Source organism: Acomys minous (genome assembly GCF_964271855.1).
Source record: "Acomys minous genome assembly, chromosome: 14".
Lineage (NCBI taxonomy): Eukaryota > Metazoa > Chordata > Mammalia > Rodentia > Muridae > Acomys > Acomys minous.
In genome coordinates this window covers 76990109-77011843 of record NC_140496.1, presented here as the reverse complement: position 1 = coordinate 77011843, position 21735 = coordinate 76990109, and the positions used below count along the sequence as shown (strand labels likewise).

At 46.3% G+C, this 21735-nt stretch overlaps 1 protein-coding gene across 8 annotated transcripts in view; it reads left to right on the top strand.

The window, feature by feature from the left end:
• Nucleotides 1–21735, top strand: part of LOC311582674 (TLC domain-containing protein 4-like) — a 74479-nt gene that overhangs the window by 13123 nt on the left and 39621 nt on the right. The window contains exon 1 of one of the 8 annotated variants that reach the window (XM_084755901.1): nucleotides 2930–2970. The exons of 1 other annotated variant lie outside the window; for it this stretch is intronic. Coding sequence is in view for 1 of the 7 variants with exons in the window: in XM_084755896.1 (XP_084612022.1) it covers nucleotides 9323–9409 (87 nt within the window). In the remaining 6 variants the exon portion in view is untranslated. 6 more of the 8 variants (XM_084755898.1, XM_084755900.1, XM_084755903.1 and 3 more) reach the window with 6 other exon arrangements.

Below are 21735 nucleotides of genomic sequence, written 5' to 3'. Positions count from 1 at the left end.
TTATTCTGTTGTTTAAATACTCCACTGTCTTATCTCCCAAGCAGAGTCTACATAATTCGGCAAGGCGTAGTTTCATAATCTCTCGTGGCCTTAGTGGCCTTGGCTTCTGTTGATATTTCTTTAAGTGTGTGTTGAATATTCCTAGTTCTGGGAGTTCTTGGGGACAGACCGTGCCCTCTATGCTTCTATGGATTTACATGTTCCTTTTCTTTCTGGAGACTTCTTCCTTTACATCTGCCTGGGCTGTGGGCTAAAAATCCAAGCCCCAACCGGTCCCTCCTGTGAGATCTAACCACTCTGTATTTTGGTTCTCTTATTGAGAAATGGCTATTTGAAAGATTGGGGCCTTTCCCACCCTCTGCTTGATCTCTGGAAAAGTAGCTTGGCTTCTGTAAGCCACATGATTAAAAAAACCTTTTTATTTATAAAATAGGGTAATATGCTTTAGTGCTGCTTGACACATTGCAATACTCAGAACAAACAGTCATTATTCAGCTCCTGTGCAATTAAATAAGACTCACATACATTATTCTAGCACTGTAATTTTGAGAACACTGTACTTCCTTAGTGATGCTCTGGTCATCCTTTTATGTTCAACACAAACTGTTTTGCCATTTTCCCCCCTTATTTTTTGGATGTGTGTGGGGTCCTCACGCATGCAGGGGTGGGTGCCCATGGTCCTGAAGTTGATGTCGGGAGTAGTTCTCAGTCATTCTAAACCTTATTCACTGAGTTAAAAGCTCTGACTTGCACTTAGAGCTTGCTGATATAACTAGTTCTAACTAGCCAGCTTGCTCTGGGAGTTCCTTTTCTCCACCTCCAGAGAAGTGCCCTGTACCCATCTCTACATTTATATGCGTTCTGGTCTTCATGCTTGTGTCTTATTCACTGAGCCATCTCTCCAGCCTCTTTTTCTGTAAATATTTTATACACTGAATCCATGGTTGTCCATTTTCTCTAAATTCTCATCTCTTCTGCTAGCGGGAACTCTGAGTACAGGGATGATTGTTTATCAACCTCAACCTAGTATAAATTGGTATTTAACACATATGGCTGATGGGCTCAACAGATATACTCATGAATGGACAGAAATGAACCTCACAGGTCTTATAATGAGTGATAGTATGCCCAATAGTATTGGTTTGGTTTGGCGTTGTTTACTGAGTCTAGTTTGCTTTACACTTTCATTTTTCTTTCGCAGTAATGGGAATTGAGCCTAAGGCCTCACACATGCTGGACAAGTGTTCTACTGCAGAACTATGTCTCCAGCTCTCTTTTCACTTTTTCTTTTGAGACTGAGTCACACAATGTTACCCCGGAAGCACCCACACTTGCTGAGCCACATTGCCAGCCCTAATCAGCTATGTATGTATGATTTATATGTATTTATTTTCACAAGATTGCTGCGGTTATTTGACCAGCAAGACCTAATAATGTTTATTATCAGCCTATAATTATTAAGACAGTATTTTCTAACCTGTTAGCAATCAATCAAGACACAGACACCTGTTATATTTCAAAATAACCTTAGTTAACCTGGGGCAGGGCAGATATTAAACCTCTAAACTACTTCCCATAGTTATCTGGTTCTAATTATTTCCATCAAGCTACCTCCCATCCATAATCCCAAATATTTGCTAATGTTCTTCATCTGGGCCAAATCCTCCATCCACACAGGCCATGTGCTGCTCCTCCACCTAACCCATGGAGGCCTTCCTTCTTCCTCTCCTCTCCCCTGGTCTCTCTTCCTCCCAAGATTCTCTCAGTCTGCCCAAGCCTGGGGACCTTAGCCAAGCCTGGGGACCTTAGCCACGCCTATCCTATTTGCCCTGCCCAGGTGTAATGGCCTGGGCACACGGGTGGGTCACAGAGACAGCAAGCAGTAACTCACATCAAAACACACCAGACCAACCTCCAACACAAGATTTTCATTATTTTGTTACAGATGGTTTGAAAAACGTAGTTTTCAGCACCTATCTCCAGAAGACTGGTTTCCTAGTAAGAAAAATAAAGTACGTGTGTGAAACAATTTGTAAACTTGTGAAAACTCTTGAAAGAGCACAGGGAAGCTATGGAGACAAATGAGAAAAGAGGTTTATTGAAATGACTTGTAGTTGGGTTTGGATGGGCTGAGCTGAGAACTGAAGTGACCATGAAGGCAATGGTGGTAGAGGGTAGGTCTGAGCACATATTGATCTGAGCACTGCATTGATCTGATAGGCAAGGCAGCCCTGAGTTCAGTCCCCAGCACTGTATAAAGGAGGTATAGTGGCATATGCTGTAATCCCAGCACTTCTTATGTGGAGGGAGGTGGACCAGACGTTCAAGGTCTTCGCCAACTCAACAGTGAATTTGAGAACACATATTCGTCAGAGGATGATTTGCAGAAGTCAGTGCTCTCCTTTTACCAAGTGGGTCCCAGGGATGGAACTTAGGTTGTCAGGGTTAGCAGCAAGGGTCTTTACTCACTCAGCAGTCTCCCCCCCCTCTCTCTCACTGACCCCCAAATCCTAACGTTTTTTGAGTTAGATAACAAGAGGCAGGATAATTCCAAAGCAGAGAGAGAGAGAGAGAGAGAGAGAGAGAGAGAGAGAGAGAGAGAGAGAAGAGTATGGTTTGCCACCATGCCGCCCCAAATGCACCCCGTCTCATCTGATCCTGGAAGTTAAGCAATGTCAGGCCCTGGTTACTATCTGGATAGAAGAACACAGAGACAGAGTATGGAGAAGAGAGACAACGTAATAGATGCTCTAACACAGCGATGTGGGAAAACATAGCAGTATGCCAGGAATGCAGGTCTGGAGCTCAAGGGAGTTTTCAACCGCTATTGTACGGTGGAGCTGATATCAGATGTTTTTTGGGAGGGTGGGGAGACAGCAAAGAGAGATTAAGGTAAAAGTGAGATAAAGTTAGCACTTGGTGAGATGATCACCTGTCACCGGCTTCAGGAGGAAATGAACTGAGTTAAAGGTTAGTTGCAAAACGCAGAGCTCAGTATCAAAGCAGGAAAGCCTGAGTGTTCTGGCTTCCGAGGAGTCATCCAAGCGTGAGTATGAGAAGCCCAAGGGCTCAGGGATTGCAGCAAGAGCTAACTGAGGTGTAAGAGCTAAAGGTGGATCGGTCGATTACTTTGTGTTCGTGTGCATATATATATGCATGCTATCTCTGTGTGTAGGTATGTTCACCTGTGGACATGTGTGTGGAACCAGAGGTAAGGTCAAGCTCAGTGTCTTTCCTCCACTGTTCTTTGACGCCAAGTGTTACGGCTCCTTGTTTGAGTTACTGTGCTAAGCACGGCAGAGGAAGTAGGTGGGATGGAAGCCACTGGAAGGCAGGACCAGTGAGACACAGGCTCGTAGGTACTTCCTGGGGCGCCAGGGGATGGGGGAAGGCGGGGGTGGGGGTGGAGGTGGAGAGGTCAGCTTTTTTGCGGCAGCATCTCTTATTGAAGCAAGAGCTTGCCATTTTGGCTAAAATAGATCCCAGTGAACCTCTGGGATCCTCCTGCCTTGCCTGATCCTGAGGTGGAGATGTGCCACCACCTCCAGTTTTTTAAATGAGTGCTTGGCCAGAAACAGATGAAAGAGCAATACATTTAGAGAATAAAATAGACATGCTAATACCTTAGTACCCAGAATTCACCAAAAAGAAAGACGAGGAGGAGGAGGAAGCTAGGAGGAGAAGGGAGGAGGAAATTGCAAAGATATAAAAGAAAAAAAAAGTTGTAGATAAGATGAAAAAGTCCTCCAGTGTTCAACATAATCAATTAAACAAAAAAGACTCGTCGGGCACAGTGGTCGATGCCTGTAATCCTAGCACTCAGGGAGGCAGAGGCAGGCAGAGCTCTGTGAGTTTGAGGCCAGCCTGATCTACAAATCAAGTCCAGGACAGCCAGGGTTACACAGAGAAACCCTGTCTCAAAAAAGCCAAAATAAATAAATAAATAAATAAATAAATAAATAAATAAATTGTAGTTCAGCGTCGTCCGTAGGCAGGGTAGCCTGGGTCCCACGTCTTACAGCCTGGTCCAAGCACTGCTTGCCTCCAGATGAGAATGCATGGTCCTTGGGATCAAAGGTCCCAAGGGCCAGCTTCTCCCTTAGAGGTAGATAGACTGCTTTAGGGTGAGGCCCATAGCCTGGGTGCTGGGCTAGGTTCCCAGCCTCTCAGGGGAAGTGGAAAGTGAGATTTCCACGGGGGTGTCACTGCTTAGCTGTTTTTTTGGAATGAGACTGCAGTGGAGACTCAGGAACCCGACAAGCCCGTGATGATACCAAGTGTCATTGCTCTTTGCTTGAGTTGCTGTGCTAAGTACGGTAGAGGAAGCAGGCAGATGAAACCTGTCAGCAGGCGGGTCCGGTGAGACGCAGCAGGCTGGATGGTGCTTCATGGGGTCCCGGGCCCGGGCTCAGGACCGAGCTAGTGGCAGCGGTGGAACAGGACCCAGAGGCTGCAAAGGCAGTTCTGCCATTGCTGCCTGACCACTGGGCATCCAGCCACGGTTTCCCCCAGAATAAATGGAATGATGGTCATGGAAGAGGAACGGTGAGGGAGAGAGCACAAGCAGGCACCCCTAGCAAGCCATCCAAGCTTTATTTATAAACTTTGGAGAGTGGGGAGGGATTTTGAGGGTAACTGTGTCTTATTCGACAGGGCTAAGGATGCCAGGATACTTAACCTACATACAGTGGTACAATGCCTCATTTACAGTCAATAACATGGGGCCCTATCACAAGAAGGAGAAAACAGTACTTAATTATCCCGTGTGAGGGGATGACTTCTAGGTACAATTAAAGGTCGTTTGCTGGAGGCTAGGATCTCAGCGTAGGGCGGGGTGCTTCCAGGACTTCCCTGTGCTTGTTGAAGTTCCTTATCAGGAAAGGGTCAGGTCTGTGATCTTCCCTGAGGGCTATGTGACTCTCCTCACAAGATTGGTGGTGGTGGTGGTGGTGGTGAGGTTACCAGATCAGGTGGAGAGAGAACCTCCCCTCCCACCCCCAACACACCGCCCCCTACCCCCCCACCCCCGCTAAGAAAAGGAAGTCCATCTTCATAGACCGGAGTGAGAAACGGCTATCTGGAGAAGTCAGATTTTAACCGTATCCATCAGAGTCCCACAATAAATAAATAAATAAATAAATAAATAAATAAATAAATAAAATAGAATAAAAATAAAAAAGGACTAATTTTAGATTACATTATTGGAAAGTTTCAGACTTTCAAGTATAATGGGAAAGTCTAGGAAGCAAAAGAAGACAGAGAGGTTAAGGAACTGTGGAGGCATCAGCTGCTTCAGCCCCACTAGGACAACAGGAAAAAGATATTACCCCTCCCCACCCTATCTCCCCCAAGAAGGTGCCAAGTCAGCACTTCACCAAAATGAGTCAAAATGACATGTTTGGGTGTTAGAAGGTATTACTGATATAGACATTTGATCGCTACCTTTAAAAAGTTGGATAGCATTTAGGTTAGATACATGTTCTAAAAAGAAAAAGAAAGAAAAAAAAAAAGGCAAGACCAGTTATTAACACCAGGGGGCAAACATTCAAGGAAAAAAGTTATTATGAATGCTACTTGACTTGACAATGCACCCTGTTCACCTCGTCAGGATGATGCAAGCCCTAATTACTGTTTATTGATTGTGATGAGGCTAATTTGGGTGCAAGGGCAGGGCCGATGTTGGGGGACTTGGTGGCAAGGGTGTTGTGGGAAAGAGCTAGATCCTCAAATACTGTGGCAGGACGTCAGTCAATAATGCCTAAGAGTTGAAAATCAAGAAACAGTATAAGAATAGTATTAGAAAATAGGGAACATATTGCAGGCTTTGAAGAGTGTGACTGAAGATAGGTGAGGAGGAGGCAGGCCATGGCTTTTATTTGGCACTATAAGAACCATTTAAGAATTTCATATATATGTATATATATATATGGATATATATCTATATCCATGGAGAAAAACACATAATGTAAGCAAAAAGAACTCAAAAGGTATCCAGAATGTCACCCCCACAGGGATAACATTTCTAAATATCTTCAAATGACTTCCTAATACACAGTTGAAAGTACTTTTAAATGCTCATAACATCTGGCAGCAAAATTCTTGATACACTGAAAATCTTAGACTGGTTGTTCATCGTTGTCAATAACTGAACCCCCCCCCTGCCCCCCCTCCCCCCCATTTCTCCCATCTTTAGCTTCCTCCCTCCCACTCCTGCGCTGTAGAGGAATTCAGAGCCTTGCACATCCCAGGCAAGGGCTTTACCTCTGAGCCATATTCCCAGATCCAGCTAAAATTTTCCCATCAGAATGTGTGGTATCTATCACCTAGGCTCCATCGCTCTAACAGCAAGAAGAGAACTGACGCAAATACTCATGAGCTACCTTGTTATTTTTTTTAAAGATTTATTTTATTTATTATGTACACAATGTTCTGCCTGCATGTATGCCTGCAGGCTGGAAGAGGGCACCAGATCTCACTATAGATGGTTGTGAGCCACCATATGGTTACTGGGAATTGAACTCAGGACCTCTGGAAGAGCAGGCAGTGTTCTTGAAAAAAAAAAATTTTTTTTTTTTAAATAACATTCATCAGGAGGTGGTGGTGCATGGTGGAGGCCTTTAATCCCAGCACTTGGGAGGCAGAGGCAGATGGATCTCTGTGAGTTGAAGCCAGCCCTGCCCTCCCCCAACCTTGAGACAGGGTTTCTCTGTGTAGCCTTGGCTGTCCTAGACTTGCTTTGCAGACCAGGCTGGCCTCAAACTCACATCGATCCTCCTACCTCTGCCTCCCAAGTGTTGGGATTAAAGGCGTGCACTGCCATGCTCGGTGGAAACCCAGTCTCAAAAAAACCAAAAAAAAAAAAAAAAAAAGTTTCAAGCTGTGTGTGTATTATGGTGAATCTTGCATTAATTAGATGACAGCCCGGGCTAGCTGAGACTGTTTCAAAATGTGTGTGTGTGGGGGGGGGGGGGGGGGAGAGGGTGAGAAAGATAAGTTTTGAGATTCAACTAGTATTTTTCTGAACTCTTTTCAGAGCTTAGTCCTTGTCCTTGGTATAGTCGCTAACTACGTTCTGTGGAATCTCAATACAGTCTTGTAGTTTGTTGATGCATTCCCTAGAGGCTTACTATGAAGGAACAGTGGGACATCGAGTTCAGTGTATTTCTGTAGGGTTGCTTGGCTTGTTTGGTTATTACTGTTGGGAGTTAGGGAATTACAGATGTCAAAGGCAACCGATGGTGCGTTTACCAGGCGAGAACAGGGCAACCAGGCAGCCAACAGAGATAAGCTAGCATAGTGCCTATCGATGACAGAGCCCTGAGATCTCACTGTGAAGTTTGTCCTATCTGAACTGTCCCTATAGATACCTGCATATAACCATCACATGCCCACAGAGGTATGAGATGGCTAGATGAGTGTATGGGATAGTTATGGAGCAAAGCAGAGCAGTCAAGGGCTATGCACGAACTACCCGTGGGGAAACAGGTGTGGCCATAGCACTGCTGCCCTGGAATGCTCTGAGACTCCTGAGCAGAATGAGAGGAATATTCTGCATGGGCTTCCTGATTATGTTTCTGACCATGTAGCCCAATAGAAGTTTTCTCTGTGGCTTTGCCAAGACTGGGGGCTTTCAGAAATAACTGAATGGTTCCATTTACAGAGACGAAGAAGTGAGCTTTTGTGAGGTCAGTTAGCTGAGGACAGCTCTGCTCTAAAATAAATAAATAAATAAAAATCCAGGTTCTAAAAACTTGGATGTCAGTTCTATTGCTTTTTTTTGTTGTTGTTGTTGAATATAAATACAGATGTGGTATGAGATAGTGTGTGTACATTTTCCGGCCTAAACTGGCAGTCGATGTATCTCTGTGTACATATTAGATCAAATATGTAAGCCTTATTGGTAGGTATTTTTCACAAACAACTGCCGTATATCATTAATAGTGAAATTCTCAAAGACTCAATTCATTTACAATTTGCCTCTTTGCAAAACTAGGACGTGTGACTGCTTTTATTTTATTTTTTTGCAAATTCTACAGTTTATGTGTATTTCTGCATTATTTTGTTTTATTCCAGGCAATTAATTCTATCTGGTTAATAGAGCAGGTCAACACCATAGTTTTATAGACTTAGCAATTTAGGATACTCAGCCAGTATTAAAAACAAACAAGCAAACAAATCCAGTCCTGTCCGGTTTAAACACTCTGACCGCAGAGGAGTCCCAGACACAGATGGATTGCTAGTGTATCCATCTTTGTTACTTGGAAATCGAATGCAGGGCCTTGGGCATCCTAGGCAGGAGCTACACTGCAATCCTTGAAGGTGTTCTCCAGGGGTTTGAGAAGAGTCGGCTGAGACTTCACGCCTCTTCCATACATGTGCCTCCTACCCGGTTTGGCATGCACCTGCAGCCTCAAACGAGAAGGGGGCGGAGGCTCGACTTTGGCCTTGGCATACGTGGCAGAAAAAGACAAAATAAATAAATAAAACCAGCGGTTGCCTTTTCATCGCCTTCCCGATAAGCAAACCATGCGGGTCATTTTTACCGCATTTGGGCATGTAAAGCATAATTCACCACTGAAAAAGCTTTTGGTTGCGTGGAGAGCCAGGGTGCTGACCGCCGCGGAGGCGGACTCACATACTTCTCCCGGTTTATTGAGGTCTGTGACTTGCTGGGAAAGCCCGCGAAGCGCACACTGCTCCCGGGGCTAGCTGTGAGCTCTCAGGGTTCCCTCGCAGTCCACTGGCGAAGCTCGCGGCTCCCAGCCCCTGCCTAGCTTTGAGTTCCAGCGCTGGGAGGTGGACCCCACGCGCGGCCTCCGGGCCCCGCCCACTCTGGCCTGGGGTTGGAGCCGCGGCGAGTGTCTGCCGAGTCCGAGCAGCCGCGGCCCCTTTAAGGAGCCGCTCTGCGGTAACCCGAGCCCGCAGTCCGGGCGGGCGCGGCGGCGGCGCGAGCCTCGGCGACAGCTCCTCCAGGCTTCCCCGGCTCCCGCGAGCATCTCGCGCGTGGCTCCGGCCGGCGCAGCCCGAGGGCCGGGCCGGATGACCAGGCGCCTGTGAGCTCCGCTGCGCTCTCCCGGTCCCGCGCAGCCGCCGCCCGCGCGAGTCGTCCCGGGACCTGGCACAGGTGACGCCGTTTGGACGGGATCTGGGAGGAGGGCGGCCTCGCCCAGCGCAGCCTCCGGCAAGGCTCCGCGTCGCATCGGCCTAGCGTGGCCGAGCTTGGGCGCCCGAGGCGGGTGGGAGCGCGCGGGAGGCTCCCGCAGGTGTGCGGCGGCGTAGCATCCTTCCTGCCGCCAGCCCCGCGCCGCCTGGCTTGGAGCAGATGGTGTCCCGGGCCCGCGGCCCCCGCGCCGCCCGAGTCCCCTCGGTTCTCCGAGGCTGCTGGGTCCGGTCCTGGCTTTCCTGCTTGGTGAGCAGCGCTGAAGGGGGTCTGAGCCCAAAGTTGGTGGGTGCAGCCTCTGGGCCTGCAGGGGACGCTGCTTTCTTGCTGGAGACCGGCTCACTGTCTGGGCGCATCAAGTGGCATCCCCCTGGCTCCCTATCCTCTGTCTAAAAACAAGTAGCTTTTATTTACCACCCCCCCCCCCCCGCTGCTCTCAAGTGGGTCCCATTTTTAGCCACCTGAATGCTGAAGTCCAGTGGATACATAATTGGTTTCTTTTTCTAGGGGTCTTCTGACCCCTGGCAAGTTGATTAAACTAAGTGCCTTCGTTTACTGTGGCAGGAAATATGGGGTCTCTTATGCCCGTGTTTATTTTCCCACCTCTTCAAGACGATTGAGTAGCCTCTGTGAACGTAGTTTTGAGTTGTTGAAGTTCATTTAAGGATCACTTGTTGGCCTGTGTTTTTTTTTTTTTGTTGTTGTTGTTGTTTTGTTTTTTCAATTGTAAGCATTTTCGGGTCAGTGGGTATGTGAGATTGCAAAATATTAAAAAGTGACCTTTGATGTTTAAATGAATTCAGATATCAGTTTGGAGACAATGTGGAAGAGTTTGTGTGGATGGTGGGAATTAATGTTTAAAGTAGACCAGTCTGTCATTTTGTTTAATGAAACCTTTACGTAGTCAGGTCATTGGAGGAAAAAAAGATCTGTGGTTGGGATGTTTTAACGTGTAATGCTTCTGTATAAACATGAAGTGCAGAGTGAGACATTAGTAAGTAGTTCCTTTACCTTTATAAGTAGTTCCTAAGGCAATAAATCCGGGAATTTCGCTTCTCATTTAAAATGCTCTTATCAGGTTAAAGACCCATTCTCTTTGTTTTCATTTTTCTTAAGTTGTATGACTGAAACTAGACTAGAAATGTGTACCCATAATGGCAGGAAACTTGGCGGGCAGAGCTTCCCCCTCTCCATGTGATCGAAGAGAATTTATTTTGAAGGCGCTTCTTTTTCTCCCCTCTCTGCAACTCCTTCTCTTTAACCACACTGCCTCTGCCCAGTGTTTGCCTCTTTACTGTGTCATCTTTCATGGATTTTATCTGTCTGGGCTGGATGCCTTTGACCCAGTTGCTTAGTCATTATTATTAGCTTTGTGTATCTGTTCCTTCAGTAAAAGCTTTCATCACTTGGGTTAAAAGAATTCTAGCTCTTGCCACTGAAGGCCTATAGTCACTTGGAAGGGACAAGGGATGGCAGTTGTCAGAGGTTTTGAAACATCAGTCAGCAGAGAAGGTGGACATGTGCTAAGGGTTTTCTGAACAGGCCCACGGAGTAAAGATGCAAGAGTTGGCCTGTCCTTGCATCCTTGGCTGAACTCTCTCCATTGGAGACGTTCCATCGGAGTAGACAGAGACGCCCTGTGAGGTGAGCGCTGAGCTGTGACTGTCCTACTGTGCTAAAGCTAGATGAAGTCCCTCTGTGCCAAGCCAGGTGAGAACACTCTCTGCAAAGGAGTGGGAAGGAAGAAGTACCCCCAACAAGAAGGGGTGGCCACCTTTCCCTGACTAAAGTCGCTATTGGGGCGAAGAGCCTGCCTTTCTGAAGGGGAACAGGAAAGGGGCTGGGGCACAAAGAGGGAGTGGAGTAGTCTTGAGGTTGACCTGTCACTCTTTGAGTATTTATTGTCCCTCACCATCAAAGGCAGCTGTGTTCTAGTCATCAGGCCTGCTCACGACCCTCCCTTGATGCTCTAGAGGAGGCCTGGCATGCCTGTGCTCTTCTCAAAGCCCCATTCATTAGAGGACACCACACACTTTAGTTCATTAAAAAAAAAAAAAAAATCAGACCTCAAAGCTCTCTCCACCCTGCTCCCAAGTTACTATTCTCTGCCTTACAGATTAAAGACTCATGTGAGCTTTAGTGTCTCTGAGAAGGGCTAGCCTGGCAGTCTGCACTGACATTCGAAAGACTTTTTTTTTTTTTCCTTTTGACGAAGCTAGCAAACTACTTAGAGTGGTGGGCATGTGTCTAAGGGGAATAGCTTGAGGGTAGAGTTATGTCGGATAGCTTGTGCCAGCCATTGTCTTTGAGCAAGGGAGGGATCCCACCAAGTGCAGACTGTTTCCTGGTGCCTTCCCTACTTCCACTTGCTTGCGTCGTGGGGGGAAAAAGAGAGGAAGACCTCCCATCTGCCCCTGGGTTGGCAGACGGACTAGAACTAGGTGGTAGGGACAGCCGTATTCACCTGACACTGACCACAGCCCTATTTGTATGAAGAACACATCACATCAGGAAAGTGAGGTAATTTCGTAAGGAAGCTTAAAGTATTTTGGCAGTGTTTTTCTCTTAAGGATGAATGGTGGCACGCTGAGAAATGGAGCCCTGCTGCTCTGAGGCCTGTTGTTCCTTGGAAAGCTTTGGAGATCCCAGCAGATCCCAGACTGGATAAGCCAAGATAAAACAGAAATAGAAAATGGGTTTCTTTGCTCAGATGACACGGGCGTATTTAGGAAGAGGTAATCCTGTGGATGTATGAGGAGCTTGCGAAGCCGTGTAGAAGGCCAGTGTTCTTGAAAATAGCCCCGGAAGATAGCTGCAGTCTGCTCAGAGCTTGAACCCCACAGGAGAAAGGAGCTGCTGAACAGTGGGACCAACATCCTAGGCCCATCTGAAGCTGTGATCCAAACATCACTGTGCTAGGATGTCAGAAAGTGCATTTTTACTTTTGAGACCCAGAACGTAAGTGTATGAGTGTCTGAAACAAGTTTCTATTCTTTTTTTGTTTGCTTGGGTTTTTTTTTTTTTTGTTTGTTTTTTTGTTTGTTTTCTGAGACAGGCTTTTTCTGTGTTATCTTGGCTGTCCTGGTCTCGCTTTCTAGACCAGGCTGGCCTCGAACTCACAGTGATCCACTTCTGTCTCTGCTTACCGAGTGCTGGGATTACGGGTGTGCGCCACCACGCCCGGCTCAGTTCCTATTCTTGTTCTATTTCAAGTTGGCGCTTTTAGAAACTCCTAACCTCCAGTCCGCTCTTTGTTCCATCAGTGGAACCCCAGGTTTCGTGGAGGTGGGTGGACATGGTTGGGGCCAGGTAAAGGGTTGGGAGAGCTGGGGCTCCCGGAGGAGGTGCCTGAGAGCTATGTGGGTCTGTCAGTGGGGGCAGAAGGGGGCGTGGGACCTCGTCTGGTAGGAGACTCATATAGACAAAAGGCAGCTGCATGGGACAGATGCGAACGGGGACTCCCCACCTGTTCATCCAGTGCAAAGCCAAGCAGTTGCTTCTGAAGGACGAGGAGGAAGAAGTGTGGGAAGGAAGTGGCATTTGGATTTCAAAGTAGATGTCTTTGGAGCAGTAGCTTTCTCTCTGTAGCGTAAGTGGGGAAAAGGAATGGCCCAGAACAAAGTAACTGATGATTTAGGCCACCTCCACTTCTGTGGGGCGCGGAGGGGCTCATATTTCCCGCATTTGAGAGGGTTCTGAGCACAGCTCAGGGGGCTGCGTTGTTTCCAAGCCTCACTTGCTGGTCAAACTCAGCAGGGACTTGGCTGCTCGCCTCCCCAAGAATTGGCACAGTGTTCTCGGTCTCTTTTATAACACAACTAGTCTATCAAGGCTTCCTTCCGAGGCCTAGTTTATGATCCACTCTCAAAATCAGGTTTCTGCCTCAACCAGTGTCAGGGAGCTAATTCTACTGTGTGCCCTGGAGTTGACTAAAGGGAGAGACTATTGGGCCTTTTCATTTTCTTTTTCAGAACAGTTAATATCTTTCTCCCACCGCCTCACACCTCAACACTCCCACTGCCAGGTAAAATAAAGCCTGCTGGAAAGCAGTACCTGGGTATCGGAGCCTGTTGCTTAGTGACTGCTGGATTTTGTCATTGACATTTGACCAAGTTGGATGCTCTTTTTGAAACATCTGGACTCCTTCTGTGCTTGTCTTACCACAGGTGATATTTCTCAGGTGTTAACTTCAACACCCCCCCCCCCCCTTTTACATCTGTCTGGGGTTTGTCCAATGCATTCAGGCCTGATTTGGCCAACATCTCACATCCTCTAACTTTGGGTATCTGCCCAAATTTTGGGCACCAGATTCTAGAGACAACTATGTGCTGATGAGTTGTTTTTTTTGTTTTGTTTTTCCTGAGACAGGGTTTCTCTATGTAATCTTGGCTGTCCTGGACTCTGTAGACCAGGCTGGCCTTGAACTCACAGCAATCCAGCTGCCTCTGCCTCCCAAGTGCTGGGATTAAAGGTGTGTGCCGCCATGCCTAGCTGATGAATTTCCTATATTGACTTTAATTTATCTTTCTATTTGGGGGAGAAGGAGGAACTTTGTTGGTCAAGTTTATTTTATTTAGTTTTCTCCAAGCAGACTTAAAAATCCATCGAGAGCTATGTTTTTGGGGCTGAGGATGAATGCAGTAGGGGCAAACAGCCCCGTGAGGCTCTGCATTTAAGCCCCCAGTACTACAAAGGAAAAGAAAAACATATCTTGAAAGCGTTGAAAATGGCTTCTGTCTCGGTATGTGATTATTTAATGGAATGGGAGCAAGAAGGAATTTTAATTAATGAATTAAAAAAAAATTTTTTTAATTAAGTTTAAAAGCCCCCTAGACAGAAGTGTTGCATTTTAGGAGTGCAGAGTTTTGTTTACTTGTTTGTTTTGTTTTTTGGGTTTTTTCTTGAGACATAGTTTCTCTGTGTAACCCTGACTGTGCCACCACTAGGTGGGTAGGACATAGTTTTAAAAACTAGTCTTACTTTGATTAATGTGCTTACTCCAATACATGTGAAATATTGGGACACTTAAGAATTTAATCAAGCCTGGTGATGGTAGTGCGTGCTGCTAATCCCAACACTCTGGGAGACAGAGGCAGGCAGATCTCTGAGTTTGAGGCCAGCCTGGTCTACAGAACAAGTTCCAGGACAGCCAAGGTTACACAGAGAAACCATGTCTGTAAAAACAAAAACAAACAAATACATTTAACCAGATTTGTAATTTGTTAATGGTCTTTTTCTTTTTTTTTTTTAATTTATTTTTATTTATTTTGAGATAGGATTTCTTTGTGTAACAGAGCCCTGGCTGTCCTGGAACTCACTTTGTAGACCAGGCTGGCCTAGAACTCAGAGATCCCCCTGTGCCTGCTTCCTTAGTGCTGGGGTTACAGTTGTGCAGCACCACACTTGGATTTGTGATTTGTTAATGCTGTTTTAAGGATTCATTGCAGTTTTGCTCATATTGAGCAATATCCTTTGTCCTTTTTTATTTGTTGTGTGTATATGTGTAGGGGTGGTGGTGGTGGTGGTGGTGGTGGTGTGTGTGTGTGTGTGTAAGTCAAGAGTCTACACTCATGTCTTCACTAGTCACTCTCAACCTTGTTTGTTTGTTTTCAGGGTCTCACTACATAGCTCTGGCTGTCCTAGAACTCATTCTTATAGACTAGGCTGGCCTGGAACTCACAGAGCTCTGTCTGCTTCTTAAGGCTGGGCCTAAAGGCATGGGCTCTATCACGCCCACCTGGCTCTTTCCACATTGGTTTTAAAGACAGCATCACCCACTGAAACTGGACTTCAGTGTTTCGGTAGACTAGCTGGCTGGAAAACCCCTAGGTTTAACTGTCTCTGCAGGTGGGAAACCACCTCTCAGGGGGAGGCTGGCGATCCAAACTCAGGTCCTCATGTCTGCACAGGCAAGCTCTTCACCAACTAAGCCATCTCTCCAGGTCCACTTTTCATGTTTTTGAAAGCCTGTGTATTACCAAAAAGATGTCTTACACATTTTGTAGAAAAACGGAGTGTTGTGGGGCAAGATAAAGATTGGAGTGGGAGGCCAAGAGGAAAGACTCATCTCCAAGGCAGAGGCGGCATTCTGGCAGCTCCGAGATTTGCATCTCAGAAGCGCATCCTTAAGACATTGTGGATTTGTAGGGCTTGATAATGTCTCCGTATTGGCCAAGATAATAAATGTTTTCCCACCCAGATGTGGTACAGTTCTATTATCTTAGGTACTTGGGAGTCTGAGGCCAGCTCTGGCAACGTAGTAAGGCCTCCATCTCAACATAAAAGTGGGTAAAAGGAAACAAGGTGTGGTGACCCATACCCATAATCATAGCCCTTGGAAAGCTGAGGCAGGATAATCAGGATTCAAGAGCAGTCTCTGCTATATAAGGAGTTCGAGGTCAGTATGGGCTAGATCAGACCCTGATGTAGATGGATAGATGGATGGATGGATTGGAACATAGCTCAGTGGTATATGTAGTGGTATATGCAGTATATGTAGAAATATGTAGAAAGCCCTCGGTTCAGTCACAGCAATGGAGCTGGGAAGAGGAGAAGGGATTTGGGATAACTTGAAAGCATATGTATATATTATGTTATAGCAGCATAGACTAAGGAAAACAAAACATAAGAGCAATGGAAGCGTGAATAAGGCTGCCTGTTTTCTTCTTGCTACAAACTCTGGTTTGTAGTACTCCGGTAGCCAAGAAGAAGAATTGAATCTGTAACCCAGTTCAGGATCCTGGGTAGGGAGACGAGAGCAGAGAACACTGAGTGTTCCTGGTTCCGAGGGTCCCAGAGCTTTACTGGCCTGCTAGCCTAGCCAGCCACTTGAGCTCCTGTTTCAGTGAGCCATGCTGTCTTTGAAAATAGGGAGTGGGGAGTAGTGGCTGAGGAAGACACTAGATGTCGGCTCCTGCTTCTGCATACACATTCACACATACCTACACAAGACAAATTTGAGACAGGGTTTCTCTGTGTAGCCTTGACTGTCCTGGATTCACTCTGTAGACCAGGCTGGCCTCGAACTCACAGAGATCTGCCTGCCTCTGCCTCCCGAGTGCTGGGATTAAAGGCGTGTGCCACCACACCCGGCTTCTGCTTTGAACTAAATTTCCTTCTTTCTTTCTTTCTTTCTTTCTTTCTTTCTTTCTTTCTTTCTTTCTTTCTTTCTTTCTTTCTTTCCAGTCTTTTGAACTTTCAATCAAAGCAACACTGTATCTATCTGCAGGGGCTTGGTGAGCACACGGATCATCTGTGCTTCATACAGTAAAACTTAGTGGCTTGACTTTCTGATGTCATTTCGGATCAAGTTCTTCGGTGCTAGCCAGGGGCACTCAGTAAAAGGTCAGTAGGGTGAGGTATAAGTTCATGGGCTTAACCCAGAAATAACTTTTAACAGGACCTAAAGGGACACATGACCAAAATAAACAGCAATGCGATACTCTTCCTGGACAGTGTCTTCACAAGAACACAGTACACGATTTGAGTGTATTAGCCTGATCCTAGTTCATAAAGCTGCAGAAGTCGACTGCTCAGAAGCCTTCTGGATCCTGGCATGTGCAGTCACCAAATACCTGTCTCCTTAACAGCCCCCTAGAACAGATCTCTGTAGCCAAGGCAGGGCTCACCTGGGATTCTCCTTTGCAGCCTCTCAGGTAGCTGGAATCACAAACCTCCAACATCAAGGCAGGCATTCGGGACAGCCCTTCGTGACCGAGGCCAGAGGCCATGCTTAGTTCCTTTTGCATGATTCGCTGTGTTTAATGGCTTCGAATGTGAGTTAAACTTGAGGCTGAGTGAAGTGAAACGGGCGATGTTCATGAAACATCAGCTCTGACTTGCATGCTAACTCACTAGGCTCTGAAGTGGTTAAAACCAAACCAAACCACATCTGTGGGGTGTTAATCTCACAGCAGGCCGGTCTCTGTACATTCAAGGTCGGCCCGGTCTACATAGCGAGTCCCAGGACATTCAGCTCTGTGTAGAAGGCCCTGTCTCAAACAACAACGATGACAACAACAAAAACATCACTGTGTTTGACCTCCTGACAGGTTCCACGCTGGATGCTGAGTCAGGTTGGTAAGTGTCAGGTTCACTGGCTAATAGCGGAGCCCTCTGGCGTTAGGTGAAGGTTGTCTCTCATAGGAGGAGACTTGAGAAGCTGCGCTCCAGGTCCTTCCAAAAGTTTTCATGGGCCTTGGGTAGCAGAGTCAAAGGCTACCCAAGAGCCTGTAAAGTCCATGGCTGTCTTGCTTTATTTTTTAAAAAATTTTTTCCTTCTCAAATAGTCCTGTTTCTAGGCCTGGGGGTGGGGGGGGGGGAGAGCGGTCAGAGGAAAAGAGAAGATACTAGCAGGTAAATGTGTGCAGAGTACAATGATATGCATGTATGAAGATGTCCAAGTGAAACCCAACGATGTTGCATGTTAATTAAAGTAGAAGTACCGTTTATGTGTTTATAAGTTGTAGATTCCACACTTGATAAAATATGTAATACTTGCTATTTTTTTCACATATTGCCCTCTTTTGTTTTTCTTTTGAAATGAGTTCCTTTCCCCCAAATAGTCTTCCCCCCTCTCCCCTTCTGCTGTTATCTTTTACACATTAAAAACAACAACAACAACAGTTAGATGCCACATGAGAAAGCATGCAAGATTTGTTTTTCTGAATCTGGCTGACTTCACACAGCATGACAGTTTCGAGTCCTACCCATTTCCTGTAGATGGTATATTTTTGTCTTTTTTTTACCCCCCCCCCCCCCCCCCCCCGCCTTGGCCGAATAGAACTCCACTGTCTACCATTGTTTCTTCATCTGTTGATGGACACCTCAGTTGGTTCCATTTTGGATATTGTGAATTGGCACTACAGTAAACATGGACGTGCAGGTTATCTCTGTGGTGTGCTGACTTAGATTCCTTTGGGTGTATACACACACACACACACACACACACACACACACACACACACACACACACACACACACACCAGGAGCCATATGGCTGGATCCGGTGGCAGTTCTATTTATAGGCTTCTAAGGAACCTTCATATTGATTCTCTTAATGGCCTCACTAATTTACATCCCCTCGCTCCACTTCGGCAGTGTTAGTTCCTCCCTCCTGCATCACTGATATCCTCACTACCTTTGACTGTTTTCACGGTGATGGCTCTTATGACTGGGCTGAGATGGACTCTCATGGTTTCATTTGCATTTCCTTGATGACTAACCATGTCCCCCCTATATTTACTGGCCATTTGCACTTCTTTGAGAATTGTCTGATTCACTTGCACATTTATAGGGTGGAGTTTTCTTTCTGAGTCCTTTATGTACTCTGTTAGAATCTGCTATTGGAGTATAGCTAGCAATGATGTTCTTCCATTCTGTAGGCTGTCTCTTCATGCTATTGTTTTCTGTGCCGTGAGGTGTCTTCTTAAGCCACCTTAAGAAGTGAAATTCAAATCAGATCATAAACGGAGATGAGCTTCAGAGCTTTTAGTCCTAGGAGAAAAAGAAGGATTTGGGTACTTATGGCGTTAGATTCAGAATGTCAGGCTGTATCGTTTGGGGCTGACAGACAGGTTAGGTGTGACATTTCTTGCTTAGGAAAGGGCTTATGGTATGAATTACTGTTTTGTATATATTTAGTTTTTTTGAAGACAAGATCACTCAGGGCTGGAGAGACAGCTCAGAGGTTAAGAGTACTGTCTGTTCTTCTATAGGTCCTGAGTTCAATTCCCAGCAACCACTTAGTGACTCACAACATCTGTAATGAGATCTCGTTCCCTCTTCTGACCTCCAGGCAGAACACTGTAAACAATAAATAAATAAATCTTAAAAAAAAAAAAGACAAGATCTCTCTGTGTAGCCTTGGATAGCCTGGAACAAACTATGTACGCTAGGATGGCTTCTGCATCCCCAGTACTGGGATTAAAGGCACTTGACACTATGCCCAGTCAAGCTCAATTTTTGTTTCCCTCTGAGACAGGGTTTCTCTGTGTAGCCTTTGCTGTCCTGGAAATCACTCTGTAGACCAGGCTGGCCTTGAACTCAGAGATCCGCCTGCCTCTGCCTCCCAAGTGCTGGGATTAAAGGTGTGCACCACCTTTGCCTGGCTTGCTCTTCCTTCTTTCCTTCCTTCCTTTCTTTGTCAAGCTCTCTTTTATTTTGTTTTGAGAAGGGCTCTCTGATAGCCTCTGTTGGCCTTGGACTCCCCCTGTAGCCAGGGATGACCTTGTATTCATGATCCTCCTGCCCCCACCTTCCAGTCTTACAAGGTTGGCAGGCATGTGCCACCACACAGGGATCACCGTTCTTGACTGAGCATCTTAAAACACCGTTATTTCTTGATATATAGGGAGCTGGATAGACAGTTCCTCTGTGGGGTACAGACTGAGGAAGTGGGTACATTAGCTTCAGGGTCACTGGGCTGGAAGATCCCAGATGGCCTGCTAATGTGGCTAGTTACTGGTTTTGGTCTTTTGAGTCAGGATTTCTCTGTGTAGCTTTGACTGTCCTGGACTCATTTAATAGACCAGGCCGGCCTTGAACTCACAGTGATCTGCCTGCCTCTGCCTCCTAAGGGCTGGGGTTAAAGGTGTGTGTCACCACCTCCCGGCTGGTTACTGTTTTTGAGTGGTGGCTGCCAACTGCAATTTCCAGCCTCAGTTTCTTCCTCATGGCCTCGTGGCCAGCGCAACAATTCAGGATCATGAAGAGCAGATATTGACAGTCACTGTGAGAGCCACTTCTGCTCTGTAACTCTCATGTCTTCCCTTTGACTGTGTCCTGTGTTTCACCAGGTAGCAAGGCCAGCCCAGATGGATGGAGGTAGAGACAGACACCATCAATGGTTGGGAATGGTAGTGTCACATAAAAAGTGCTCGGTGGCCATTAGACAGTTTACCATACATGGCTACATACATTGTGTATTACAATAGATAGATACAGTTAAGGCATTATCCCACTTAAACGATACAGCCACCTGGCAATATAGGCATTCTTATGTATGCTTGTTGTCTAGAATTGGTAGGTTACAGAGGATATCGGTTTTTTCTTTTTCTTTCTTTCTTTCTTTCTTTCTTTCTTTCTATCTTTCTTTCTTTCTGTTTTTCTTTCTTTCAAGACTGGGGTTCTTTATTATGTATCCATGACTTTCCTGTAACTTACAGAGATCCACCTGGGATCTGCCTCCCTGGAATTGGCTGGTTGGCTTTGGCTAGCTTTGGTGCTGGTGCTGGTGGCAGCGGAGGTGGAGGAGGTGGCACACTCAGCACTCAGGAGGCAGGGGCAGGTGGATCTTTGTGTTTGAGGCCAGCCTGCTCTACAGCGTGAGTTCCAGGACAACCAAGGCTACACAGAAAAACCTTCTGGGGGTGGGGGTTGTGGGTTGTGGGGGAGAATACTGGGACTAAAAGCGTGTACTGCCATGCCTGGTCTGGCCAGTCTGTATTATTTTTTAACCAAGGCCTCTAAGAAGAACTGGGACTAAGGGCCGGGGTAGATGGATCAGCAGGTAAAACTGCTTGTTGCCAAGCTCCATGACCTCATTTGATTCCTGGGCCCCCATATAGTGAAGGAAAGTTGTCCCCAACTGCTGTCACTCACACACACACACACACACACACACACACACACACACACACACACACCTTGGCACTCTAGTGTGCACATATGCACATACCTGCAAACATACACAAAACACATGCATACATGTGCTAACCAGTTTTTTAAGGAATTGGGATTCAATTCTAGTTCTCTAGTTAAGAGGAATAAGTCTTCAGAACTCTTCAGTTGGCTCTTTAAACCTCCATTTAATACTTTTTCTGAAGGGAGCAAGCAGGAGAAAGAAAGCAGAAAGCAGGAGGCAGAATCCTACCTCAGCCACTTCTCAGTCCGCGAAAGCCTTTCCTGAGGCCAGTGTCCTGTGACCGGGAGAAGAACCTCCAGGTCCCTTAGGATCTGACTTCCTGGGAAGCCTGACAGGTGTCCCAATTCTGTCCTCCCCCCCAAATAGAGAAGAAACTGTTTGGGAAAAATTGTGCGTCCAGCTTTTCCTTGACTTCATGGTGTTGGCAGAGGGCCAAAAGATGCTCTGAGCCAAACGGCTCCTGCTAGGATCTCTCCGGGAAGGGCAGGGCAATGATTTGAAAATAAGCCTATCAGAGGCTGAGAAGAGAGTGCTGGCCTTGAGCCTTCCCAGCTGAAGCTTTGCCACCTGGTCCCTCTGTCACCTTACAGCAGACTCCTAAGACTCAGGTCTAGCACTGCATTGGAAATGTTATTTTTATTAAATAGTACCAGCTTCCAAACCAGTGCTTTTGATTTGTACCTGCTGCTGCAGTTAGTAGTGTAACCTCCCGATTACTGTGGCCTCCTGGCTTCAGACATTCCGGTTTATCCAAAATTCAGTGGCTATAATCAGAACTCAGATGTTTAAAGAACGAATGCTTTTTTTTTTTATAAGAAGAAAAAAGTTTTAAGTGGGGTGAGATGAGAGAACACAACTTTTGTCTTGTAAATCACATGCGCCTTGTGTCCTCTGAGACTCTGGGTCCTAGAAACCAAACTGAAGCCAGGCA